This window comes from Canis aureus, chromosome 10 (genome assembly GCF_053574225.1).
Source record: "Canis aureus isolate CA01 chromosome 10, VMU_Caureus_v.1.0, whole genome shotgun sequence".
NCBI classification, from domain to species: Eukaryota; Metazoa; Chordata; class Mammalia; order Carnivora; family Canidae; genus Canis; species Canis aureus.
In genome coordinates, this window is record NC_135620.1 from 75818194 (window position 1) to 75830287 (window position 12094).

The following is a 12094-nucleotide window of genomic DNA, read 5'->3' on the forward strand; positions in this document are numbered from 1 at the left end:
TCTCTGATGGGAAGGGACAGGAAGGCGCCAGGACTTGTGGCCTCCGGCTTCCACCTGGCCAGCCACGGCGGTCACCTGGCCGGCACGGGTCCCGGGGTGGCCCTGTGGCGCCCACCTGGCTCGTCACTTGGCGGCAGGAGTGCCATCTGGGCCGCGGGCATCGGGCTCTGACGCTGGGCTGTGGTCTCGGGTGGGAGGGCCTGTGGGCTGCGGGCAGCAGGGGCTTCCAGCGGGTGACGGCGGCCAGAGGGGAGACCCCGGCCGAGACTCCCCGGCGGGTGCAGGGTCCTCCGCGGACCACCGCGGCCTCTCACCGCCTCGGCCCACGCACGTTTGTTCTTTTTTTTCCATTGGAAGATTGACGTGCACATTGCCGTTTTAAAAATTGTACCAAGTGAGGACTTTCTCATGAACCCCGTCACCTCCCGCCACCATTCCATTTGCGTGGAGACGCGTCCGGGGAGGACGGATCCCGGACAAGGGCTCCTTCTACGAACGGAAGGTGTCGGTCCTCCCAGGGTCTCACTGCGATTTCCTTGCTTGTCTCACTTGGTCACCGGCTGGCGGGAGCGGCCCGGCCCGGGTTGGCACGTGGGAGCATCACGGGCCGCGGGTCCAGGGCCACACGCCCCGTCTGGACACAGGGATCCGGAGCGTGCTCCCCCTGGGGGCTCACACCGCACGGCGGCTCTTGTTCCTACAGGCACAGCCCGGCCGAGCCTGGGGGGCGGACCTCGGCCTCCCCGTCGGGGGCGGGCGGGGGCAGGACGGCCGTCTAGGTCCCCAGGTGGCACCCGTCACCCACCCACCCGTGCCAGGGCAGCGCAAGCAGCTGAGCCCAACACGGAAACAACCGGCTCGGCGCTGAGGACCAGAAGTCTGAACCGCATAAGGTCTTCATGTCACCAAATGCCACTCTTTTGAGTTGTTAAAACCAGTTAGAATATAAAAGCCATTCATTCTTCGCCTGGCCCGCAGGCGGGGTGCACCGTGTCCTCCCCGTGGGTCACCTTGGCGCCTAGGGGCCCGCCCCGCCCCACCCTAGACTAGAGGCGGGAGCCTGCGGGGGCTTCGGGGTGCTCACCTCCGCACGCCCAGCGCCCTGCCCAGCGCCAGCGCCCTTCCCGGCCACGTACCTTCTCCTGCGACAGCGGGCTGCCCGGGCTTCCAGACTGCGGGTCATCCCCCTGGCACTTCGGGCAGATCCGGTCCTCACCGCTCCTGGGGACACGGGAACACACACCGCCGACACGTTCATGGGCTGCCAGCGGGCCACAGGCTCACCGCCCCGCGCCGGCACCCCGCGGTCTGGCCGGCAGCCGCCTGACCTGGGGCGGCGGGGTGTCATCCCCGACTCCCCCCCCCCCGCAAGGCTGTCGGGTTCAGACACCAGAGCGCGCTTGATCACAGGCGCAGCCCGACGCCCGCCAGGCCGAGGACGTCCTACCCCGCTGACCCGCTTTCTGAAAACCCAAAGAACTCTGAATTCTCAAATACATGTGACCCAGGGCCTCGGGTAAGGGACTGTGGACACGTGGCTGCATGTGCCCTCTCGGCCACTCCGCTTGGCCTGGGGTCTCGCATCTCCAGCGACTACAGGTGACCACAGGCCATTAGAACAAGAAGGAGCCTCCGAGAGCAAGTGACCCAAGGCTCTTCACCAGGAGCGCGGGTCAGACTCTGAGCGGGCGACGCTGGGACCCACATGCTGTCAGAACGCTCCCGAGTGATGCCGACCTACGGGACGGCCACCTGTCGGCGGGAGCACCTGTCGGGGGAGCACTCGCCACAGGGAGCACCCGTCAGAGGGAGCACCTGTTACAGGGAGCACCCACAAGAGGGAGCACCCGTCACAAGGAGCACTCGTCACAGGGAGCATCTGTCACAGGGAGCACCCATCAGAGGGAGCACCTGTCGGTGGGAACCACCAGTCAGGCCCATCTTAGATGGGAGGAAAGAAGGCCCCGGGGACGTTGGGTGGGCCTGGTGCAGACAGAGTCAGGAGCCTAGCTCTTCGGGCCTTGGGCCTGGACCCCCGACACCCCAGTCGGCATCTGTCCCCGCCCGCCCCGTTTTGGAGGAATGGGGGGAGGCCAAGAGAGCCGCTGCGGGAGCCTGCGGTGAACCCCGAGCAACATGCAGTCGGCCTTTGCTCCCGGCCTCCCCACCTGGCTTTCCCACAGCCACATCCTCCCCCGTCTGCACAGCCTCCCCCATCACAGCACTCGACCTTCTGGAGCCTTCCTGATTCCGTTTTCCCACCGTCTTCCTCCGTAAAGCCCCAAATGAAGGTCACGGTGGGGGCACGGGGCTTTAGCAGCACAGGTGGCAGAAACGTGACCCGGGGCAGGCTGACCCAGCCTCTCCCCAGGCTGCGTCGTCCATCTAGGGCCACGGCAGTACAGGGCCACCCCTCCAGGCTCCTCCGAAGATCCAAGGGGACAGTGCTTAGCACACAGTAGGTGCCTGATAGTTGCTCCAGACTGATGCTCGTATTACCGTCACCTCCCTGAGTCATATGTCGTAAACACGCGTACACACGTGCTTTTACATGTTCCATACGACACGCGCGGCGCACACTGCATCTTAGACGGACGTAGGGTGTATGTTCCGTATAAACAGGTGTTTGCGTACAGACGCACGCAACCTGACACGTTGTAGAGCAATGGAGGGGTGTGGACCCCTGTCGGCGCAGGCGGCCGGAGCCCCCTGAGGGGAGTCGCGGCAGACAGCAGCGGGCGGGCGCGTGGAAGGAGCCGCGCGTTGACCAGGGGGCCGCACCCGTCAGAGGAACTTGCCCGCAGCTGTCGTCGGGGGCACGAGGGCGGCGGAGGCGGCTCACAGCCGAAGACGCCGAGGCCCTAAGACGTCGGGCGCTGTGCCCCGGGCCACAGGTCAGTAGACGGCCCCACGGGGCGCAGAGGCCCTCGGCGCCCGGCCCCCGGCTGCTGGGGCCCAACACCCTCCACGGCTGCCGTGCCCGCCGTCCTGTAGGGCCACGGCCGCAGGCGCCGACAGGTGAGGCCGCCTGCCCCCGGCGCCCTCGGGGGCCCTGCCCTGGGCCCCGGCCCCCGCCCCTTGCTCCCCGGCCCCTCACCTCACGTTCTCGGGGAGACAGGCGGCACAGCGGACGGCCCTGGGCTCTGCCGGCTCCTGGCAGGCGTCGGGGGGGCACCCAAAGGGAAACTCGTTCTCGTCGGGCGCCGGGCGGGGGCTGCTGGCCGAGCCGGAGGCCATCCTGGGGCCGCGGGGACAGCAGCCCGGGCAGCGTGGGCCGAGCCGCGAGGCGCCTGTGTGCGGCGCGGGGTCTGGCGCCCGGTCCTCTCGCCGCCTGTGGCTCCACGTCACGGCTGAGTCACCGCGGGGACGGGGCAGGAATTACCCGCTGCGGTGCAAGAAATCCCCTGGATGGTGGCAGGCGCTTTGGGAGGCCCGTCGTGCTTTCAAGTGAGAGAAAAGGAAAACAAGAGCGAGAGAAAAAGAACTGAGCCTCGGATTTTCAGGAACTGCAGTCCGAGTTCCCGGCCGAGCACCTTGGCTGCCGGGGGGGCCCCCCTCCTCCCTGGGGACACAGCTGTGAGCGATCTGAGCCCGGGGACCCCAGGAGAACTGTGGGGGAGCTCCCCGCGCGGAAATCCCCAGGGCTCGCAGGCAGGGCCCAGAGCGCGTCTCAGGTGAAAGCCGTTTCGCCCACGGGCTCCGCCGGCTGTAAGAATCCCCAGCCCTCCCGGCCCTCCCCGGCCCTCCCAGTGACGACACCGGCCTCCCCTCCTCTGGGAGCAGGACGTGCCCAGTGCCCTCCCCACTTCCCCTCAGGAAGTCACAGGGGGCCGCATACTTGGGGCACGTCCCTGCATGTCCGGCTCCAAGAACAAAGCTCTAGGTAAACACGAGCCAGGGGGACGGGGCCACGGGGATGGCTGCCGGTGGGTCCCCCGCGCGTGGGCGACGTCCTTCTCCTCTGGGCAGCCTGGCGGGGGCTGACGGCAGGGCCGGGGCGTGGGGCCCAGAGCGACGAGCACCCAGAGGCCGGGCCGGGCGGCCTGAGCCACAGGTGCAAGGAAGCCGGGCTGGTTCTCGGGGCGCACGGTGGAGGCCAAGGCCACCGTGGGCTTGCGGAGCCTCCCTGCCAGCACCCCGCGGGCGGGAGATCCCCCTGCGCCTCCCGATCCCGCTGGATTCCACAAACGTCCCCGTAGTTTCGAGGCCTGGCCTTTGAGGCTGGACCCACCCGCGCAGGTCCCCATCCTCCGCTTACCGGCTGGGGGTCCTGGGCCTGCTCTTTAACTCCTCTGGACCTCGTCCTTGCACCTGCAAAGTGAGGCAGGATAGGAATGTGTCACTTGGCCTGACAGTCATGGGGACCCAGGGAATGCGGGTGGCCTGCTGTGTGGGTGCCGCCCCGGGGTGCTGGGAGGCCGAGGCATCGCATGCCAGGGTTTGCGGCCCCGCTCCTCAGGACCAGGATGGGAGGTCCCCATGGCCATCGTCCCTACCTGCCTCACGGGGTCGGGGCAGCTCAGCCGTCCTCTGACCCTAGAAGAATTCGACTGTCCCCCCTTCCCAGTGTGGCGAAGAGGACACGGCGCCTCCCCCTGCAGCTGCGCATCGGGGCACCACCCTGGCGGGCCACCGCAGCAAACGACCTTGGGGCCTCCTGGAGAGAGCTCCCAGAGGGGCATCCCCTCAGCCCCAGCCCCAAGCTGCGTGTCCCTGCACCCCCACCAGTTCCCTCTCCCTCCGTCTGGCACAGGTGCGCACCCATCTCTCCGTCTGAGCCCTGGGGCCCTTGCTTCATGGGCCCTGGTCCCCCTGGGCCTGGCGTCCCCCTACCAGGTCCTCCCTGTCGGCATGGAGAGACGCCCAGCTGTCCCAATAATGAGAGTGAGAAATGGCAGGTGGCATTCCAGCACCGGGTCACGTACTCTTAACCCCTCTCCTAGTCTTCGTGTGACCCCCATGAGGCAGGGAGTGTCACCATCACCCCCGCTTTACAGATCAAGGGCTGAGGCACACCGGTTAAGGGACTTGCCCAAGGTCTCGCAGGCAGCACGGGGCTCCTGCCCAGGGCCTGGGCTCCCACCACATTCTGTGTTAAAACGCCCTGGGCCCTCACCTCAAAGTCCTCTCCGGCATCTACACTGTCTCCACGCTTTAAGGGGACTTGTAGAAAGAGCTGTCTACACAGAGAGCTCCTCACTTGAACCTCTGGAACCATCTCCTCAGGGACCTCGATGTTGGCATCACCAGTGCCCGGGCCCCCCACCCCAGCACCTGACACCATTCTGGCCTCAGCTTCAAACTCCCTGCCTTCCTTGGCTTCTGCAGCCCTGCGTGTGCCCCGCCCCCACCTCTGGCTCCTCTTCCTCCCGACCCCCTTCTCTTCTGCTCTGAGCCTCCCCTGGTACTGCCACTGCGCGGATCCCCAAGGTTGGAGTGTTCCGTGAGGACCCCACTGGTCCCATCCATCCACGTGACCTTTGCGGTGCACCTGGGGGGAGTCTCGGTGGTCTGCCCATGGAATGGGGTTGGGGGCCCAGCTTGGTGACCCTACGCATCCCGGCGTGAGCACCGCCTGTCCCCTCCCCCCTGTTTGATGGCCTATCTGGGCACCCCGAGCCCTGTCTGTGTGGTGCATCCCCCTACCCCCGGCGCTGTGGCAGCAGGGTCAGCAGGTGCAGTAGGGGCAGCAGGTGCAGCAGGTGAGGCAGATGCAGCAGGGGTGGCAAATGCAGCAGGTGTGGCAGGGGGGGCAGGGGCGGCAGGGGCAGCAGGGGTGGCAGGGGCAGCAGGTGAGGCAGGTGTGGCAGGGGCAGTAGGGACAGCAGGTGCAGGAGGGGCAGCAGGGGCAGCAGGTGCAGGAGGGGCGGCAGGTGCAGCAGGGGCGGCAGGTGCAGCGGGGGCAGCAGGGTCAGCAGGTGCAGGAGGGGCAAAAGGGCTGGCAGGGGCAGCAGTGGCAGCAGGTGCAGGAGGGGCAGCAGGTGCAGCGGAGGCAGCAGGTGCAGGAGGGGCAGCAGGGGGGACAGAGGCGACAGAGGCAGCAGGGGCGGCAGGTGCAGGAGGGGCAGCAGGTGCAGCGGAGGCAGCAGGTGCAGGAGGGGCAGCAGGGGGGACAGAGGCGACAGAGGCAGCATTGGCAGCAGGTGCAGCAGGGTCGGCAGGTGCAGGAGGGGCAGCAGGGTCAGCAGGTGCAAGAGGGTCAGCAGGTGCAGCAGGTGCAGGAGGAGCGGCAGGTGCAGCAGGGGCGGCAGGTGCAGCAGGGTCAGCAGGTGCGGCGGGGGGGGCAGGTGCAGGAGAGGAGCAGGTGCAGCAGGGGGGGCAGGGGCATAAGGGCAGCAGGAGCAGCAGGTGCGGCAGGTGTGACAGGGGGAGCAGGGGCGGCAGGTCCAGCAGGTGCAGCTGGTCCAGCAGGGGCGGCAGGTGCAGCGGGGGCAGCAGGGGGGCAGGTGCGTCCCTCTCCGTGGCGGGTGGAGGGTGGGGCCGGGGCCCCCGGGTGCCGCCTCCCGCGGCAAGGGCTGGGGTGGGGGCGGGCTGCGCACCTGGCACCTGGCGAGGCCCCGGCGAGCGGGGCTGGCGTCCGGCGGGGCGGGGCGGGGGGCGCGGGTGCCGGGCGCGGGTGCAGGGCCTCCAGCCTCGCCTCCCCGCGGCCCGGGAGCTTCCGGTGGGGCGTGGGGCGGGGACGGGGCCCGGGAGGCGGAAGCGGGAGGCGGGGCGGGGGCGGGGCGAGCGCTTCCCGCCGGGGAAACTGAGGCCGCGGGCGGTGTCGCGCGTGGCGCCAAGGCGGGGCTCGCCGACCCCGACCCCGACCCCGACCCCGACCCCGCAGCCCGCGTGCGATGGGCGCGCGGCTCCCGAGGGCTTCCTGGTGGGGGCGGCCCTCTCCTCCCGGGGGCGCGGGGCGGGCTCGGAGCTCATCGGAGGCCTCAGGACCGGATTCCCGGGACCCTGTCTACACCCGCCAAAGCGGCTGTGGAGCTTAGCGTTGCCGGAGAATTTTTGTTTAAAACCTGCCAAAGGCCTTTATGTCTGCGGATCTGCAGCGGGCAGGGGAGGGGAGGGGGAGCTGGGGAGGGGTGGGGCGGGGTGAGGCTCCTGCGGGTTCCTCGTTCTGCTTCCCAGGGGGCATCCCTTGCATCCTCTCCCTCCCTCCCTCCCTCCCTCTCTCCCTCTCCTCTGTCTCTCTCTGTCTCTTTGTCTCTCTCTCTCTCTCTGCTGCACTTGGGGCCTGGGCTCTTTTTCTTCGGCTTTGGCTTCTTAACCTGAGAGGTGGGCAGCCTCCTGCCCCGGGGCAGAGCCGGGCCTACCTGGGGGCCACCCCTGCCTACGGGCAAGAGGGGCTCCCGGGCTCCCACGCTGGCACCAGGTGGGAAGGTGACCCGCCGTGGGCTCTGCTGGGTCTTTCAATCTAAGAGAAAAGCATCGGATTTGGAGTCTCTGGTTTAAAAATTCACGGATTCTTGGCGGTACCCACGGAGGATTTGGGGCCTGTGGAGCCATTCTCTGGTCCCAAGCACCCTGCCCTCCGGAGACGGGCAGTGCAAGTGAGCGCCACCCCACCTCACTCTCTTCATGTGTCACTTCCTGTTTTCAAATTCGTGAGCTCATTTGGTGGAAATTTACCAAGGGAAATAGTTTAATTTTGGAAAGTACCAAAAACTTATCTGTGGTCATTTGGCTTGTTTTGGGGGGCTCTCGAAATCGAGGGGGCATCACCAGAGGACCTTTGAGGGCTCAGGGACCAGCGAGGCTGAAGAAATGGAAAGCCCAGCCCGTGAGGCTGAACCTGACTCAGAACGGAATCGAGACCTTTTGGAGGGAGACTCATCTCTACCCAGCAGAGAAATTTTTTTTTTTTTCCAAAAATAAGTTTAAAAAGAAATGTAGTTCATCTGGCTCAGCCCTCCGATCTGGTGGTCTGAGCAGGAGGCTGTGACTCAGGAACAGGGAAGTAGGGAGGGTCCCAGCAGCGCCTTGCACATCCCGTCTGCTGGGCCCACAGAGGACCGAGGCTCCGTCCTCTATCCTCCGGCCGCCAGGCTCTTGGCATTGAAGTGCCCGCCTCGTCTCGCGGCCTTTGAGCTCGTGGCTCCTGAAAGGTGCTGGGTACTGAGTGACCGGAGGGACTCTGGGTGCTATGCAGGTAGAGCACAGGCGACAGGCCCCTAAGCTGACCCCTCCTGGCCTGGCCTGTTCCTAGAGCTGAGATTTTTTTTTTTTTTAAAGATTCTATTCATTTGAGAGAGAGAGCGAGCAAGAGAGAGCGAGCACAAGCAGGGGGAGCACAGAGGGAGAGGGAGAGGGAGAAGCAGGCTCCCCACTGAGCAGGAAGCCCAACACGATGATGTGGGGCTGGACCCCAGGACCCTCAGATCATGACCTGAGCCCCCAGGGGCCCGTAGAGCAGAGAGTATTCATCCCTTCTAAGATGGAGAACAGAAAAGTGGTGAAAACTGACAAAGCCCCGACAACGTGGTGCCAGGAGGAAGGGAGGTGTCTTCCTTCTCACCGCCCCCATCTGAAAACCTGCAGTGAAATGCTGGAGGATGTCCTTACATATTGGAGTGAGCACTGGACTAGGAGTCCGACTTCTGTTTGTTTTTCCTCGGCTCTAAGCCAGTTGTTTGGGGGAAGGAGGAGATGGAAGATGAATGAATGAGTGCTCAATAGTCCATAAAACAACACTTGATTGATTTTTGGGGTAGAGGAGAATGACCGTACAGATCACAGGACGCGCGCGTGAGGGTTTTCAGACTTTGTGTTCACTGTAGGGCTGCGCCTTCGTGGGTGCTGCGGCTCAGGCTGCGGTGGGCCGGGCGGAGGGGTCATTGCGGGCTGGGTCACTAGCCCTCGGGGCGGAGGCGGGATCCCACTGCAGCCTGCGGAAGCGTCTAGGTGGCCCCCGTGGAAATGGAATGGAGCGGAGCGGACGCCTGCATCCTTTGCGCAGCATCACTTCCAGTTTCCAGATGTGGCCGGGGTACAGGTGGCTGAGGGGGGGGCCACCTGGCGGCGGAGCCCGCTCCCCTGCCCCTCAGCGCGCCACGTTTCTTCCACAAGAGCCAGGTGGCTGTCGTCCTGAGCGGGCGGAGTTAGCCACTGGGTGCACGTGGGGAAGGAGAGGTCTGTCCTGGGGCAGCGGGCGGACGGCTGGGGCGGCCACGCTGCCGGGGCGTCTCCACTGACCCCGCGTGTGTTTGCACGTGTTAGGCCGCAGGCCATTGCCGGGTCGCGGCTGGGGCCTGAGGCCGACAGGCCCGGGCCCATCACGGCCTCCTGGGGCCCCGGGGCGCCCCCGAGCACAGTCCTGCCCTTGAAGTGTGGGGCCCAGAACGTGGGCCTTATAAATACCGCGTGCTCCCAGCTTGGCCCCTGCGTTCCTTCTTTTCATTGCCGGCAGCGTGCTTCGTGTGTCGCAGCTTGTGTTGGTGGAAACAGCTGGGGGGCCCTGGGGGCTCCGCGGTTGGGCGTCAGGCTCTTGATGTCTGCTCGGGCCTTGATCTCGCTGTGAGGAGGGAGCCCCGGGTCGGCTCCGCGCTCGGTGGGAAGTCGGCTGGAGGATGCTCTCTCCCGCCCCCTTCTCCTCCCGTTCATATTCTCTCTCAAATAAATAAGTAAATAAATAAATAAATAAATAAATAAATAAATAAATAAATAAATACATCTTCAAAACGGAACAAAGCAAGCCAGTTAGCGAGCAGCTTCCCTGGGAGCTTCACCTCGGTCTCCTCTGATGGCTGCCGGTCCCGGGCCAGGAGGTCCGGTGAGACGGGGGCCGCCGGCCGTCATCCAGGAGAGTCCGTCACACTGGCCTCTTCTGTCCGCATTCGGGGCGTCTCCGGGTACCTGCACACAGGTGACCGCGGCCACAAGGTGAGCCTTGGCGCCAAATAGTCTCGTGAGAACGGCAGCCTGCGCCGCACGCTCTCTTTGCCCTACTTGGCTGTCATGATTTAAAATGTCCCATGTTTCCTTCTGTTAACCTCTATTTTGGTTCCTTTAAAAAAATCATTTTTAAAGATTGTATTTATTTATTAGAGAGAGAGAGAGCGAGCGAGCGCACAGGCAGGGGGAGCAGCGGAGGGAGAGGAAGAAGCAGGTCCCGCTGGGCAGGGAGGGCGCGGACTCCACCCCGGGACCCCGGGGTCATGCCCTGAGCCCCCCCCCCGGGCGCCCCCACCTCTGGTCCTAATACACTTGTAATGACTGGCCTGTTTACAAGGTTTTTTCTTTCTGCCCCACTTGCCTTCTAGGGAATATAGGAAATTAGATGACTTAAAGCCAATGGAGCAGAGTTGGCGGCGCCCGCTCGTCGTTGTTTCCCTGGCTTGGCACAGGCACGGGCGTCGGCCCGGTTCAGGCGACCAGCCCGCAGGACACGATCCCTGAACACCTGTACCTAAGGGAAGCGTCCCTGCCGTCGCCTTTCTTAGGGTTGAAGAGCCAGATGCGTCCTAACAAAACTAGGAGAGAAGTCGGGTTGCTCGTGGAAGGGCGTTTCTACGTCTGCTAATCTTCACCGTCTCCACAATTTCTCAGATTTTAAGGTAAGGAACCGAGTGGCTCTAGAATCGTCGGCCTCAGAGATGTCCCTGGGCTTTCCCCATCATCTTGGGACTGGCCGCTTTGCGACCACAACGGGGATTCCAGTTAATGGTAAAGGCGCCGATGACACTCGGGAATGGTGATGCGGTTGGGGCCCAGGAGGGCGAGCTCGTCGCCCTACCCTTCTCTTCGCCCTTTCTGTCACCTCTGTCCCCCGCCCGGAAGGACCGCTGTTACCCCGAGAAGTCCCTTCCTCGGTGCTCTCCCCGCCAGGTGGACCCCGGGTCTCGAGGCCTTGCTCCGCTGCAGAACCGTTGCTCTCCGCGCACGCACGATGGGAGACGGGGCACCCGGGGCGACCGCCAACAGCTGGTGTCCCCGCAGCAGGTGGGGGCACTGCCTGTGGTCTTCATCTTGCTCTGTCCTCAGGACTCAGCCTGAGAGAAAAACCCCGGGAGTGGGGAGCGCTTTGCTTCGGGATGGGAGCGGCGGGGGTGGGGGGCTCCCGCCTCGGCCCGTTTCCCTCTGTGACGGGGGTGCAGTCCGGGGCAGGCCCTTGAGCCCTGGAGCCCTGGGCTGGAGGCGGGTGAACTCTCCCGCCCGTCTAGGGGCTGCGTCCCCCGGACCAGGACCCCCGTCACGGACGCTGGAGGCTTCCACCTGATGCCTCCTCTTTTTGGACTCCAGACTTTTTTTTTAAGAGCGAGCAATGTGGAAGCCTCCTCTGAGGACTCGCCTTCAGAGCTCCAGCCAGTTGAGTGTCCAGCACAAGCCAAGACCTGAAGCGAGACGGAGGGGCGGGAGCGAGAGCGGGGCCAGGGCTGCAGCTCGCTGGCCTGGGGGATGCCCTGCGGCGGGGCTGCTGCGGCCCTGGGCTCCGGAAGGCTTCTCTCTTCTGACCTTCTCACTTTACGAAAGGGAGGATGCGGGCCCGGGGGCCGGGGACCGAGCTGACCCCGTAAGTCGCAGGCTTCCTCTCCGCCCCGGGCCCACGATGTCTCTATGACACCCCGTCCCTTCTTGTCCCTGCGCCCACTTCTCCTGGGCTGCGTCTCCAGGCCTGGGAACAGGGCGTGCTCCTCTGTGTGGCCCCTTGTGCCCACCGGCCTGTGGTACAGAAAGGGGGCCCAGCAGACTCCTGTGACGCGGGACCGACGTGCGCTCTGGAGGGCTCGCGGGTAGTGGGAAGACAGGCCTACCTGCCACTCCTGCGGGCTCCCCCCCCCCCCGGGCATTTCACCAAATACATTTTCAGCTTATACCGTGAGCCTCTTTGCCTCTTTTATTTTGTCACTGACTTCTTTCTAAAAGTTGGTTCTGCACGCAAGGCGCGATCCCTGCCCCAAGGGCTCTACCGACTGAGCCAGCCACGCGCCCCCCTGGCTCCTTTTGAAAAGAACCACAGTCTACACATTCAGTGACACTTTTTTAAAAAGATTTTACTTATTTGCCAGAGAGAGAACGAGCGAGCGCACAAACAGCAGGGAGAGGGAGAGGCAGGGACCCCGCTGAGCAGGAGCCCGACGTGGGACTCGATCCCGGACCCCGGGAC

The 12094-nt window shown here is 65.0% G+C and overlaps 1 protein-coding gene and 1 long non-coding RNA gene across 6 annotated transcripts in view; one reads left to right on the forward strand and one right to left on the reverse strand.

The window, feature by feature from the left end:
• TRAF1 (TNF receptor associated factor 1) overlaps nt 1-6629 on the reverse strand; it is a 21025-nt gene extending 14396 nt beyond the window's left edge. The window contains exons 1-4 of one of the 3 annotated variants that reach the window (XM_077913125.1): nt 6540-6629; nt 4259-4311; nt 3098-3440; nt 1137-1221 (exon numbers count right to left, since the gene is read on the reverse strand). In XM_077913125.1, the coding sequence (XP_077769251.1) occupies nt 1137-1221; nt 3098-3237 (225 nt within the window). In that variant the 5' untranslated portion in view covers nt 3238-3440; nt 4259-4311; nt 6540-6629. Of the gene's footprint in view, nt 1-1136; nt 1222-3097; nt 3751-4258; nt 4312-4496; nt 4567-6539 lie in introns of those variants that run through there. The other 2 variants (XM_077913126.1, XR_013388403.1) reach the window with 2 other exon arrangements.
• Nucleotides 3345-11809, forward strand: LOC144322758 (uncharacterized). 3 transcript variants are annotated; one of them, XR_013388406.1, is made up of 4 exons: nt 3357-3883; nt 10251-10544; nt 10768-10929; nt 11230-11809. It is a non-coding gene; the product is annotated as an uncharacterized LOC144322758 (long non-coding RNA). The 3 variants fall into 3 exon arrangements; XR_013388405.1 differs by having other exon boundaries at nt 3373-3883; nt 10816-10929; XR_013388404.1 differs by having other exon boundaries at nt 3345-3883; nt 10251-10929.
• Nucleotides 11810-12094: the final 285 nt, after the last annotated feature.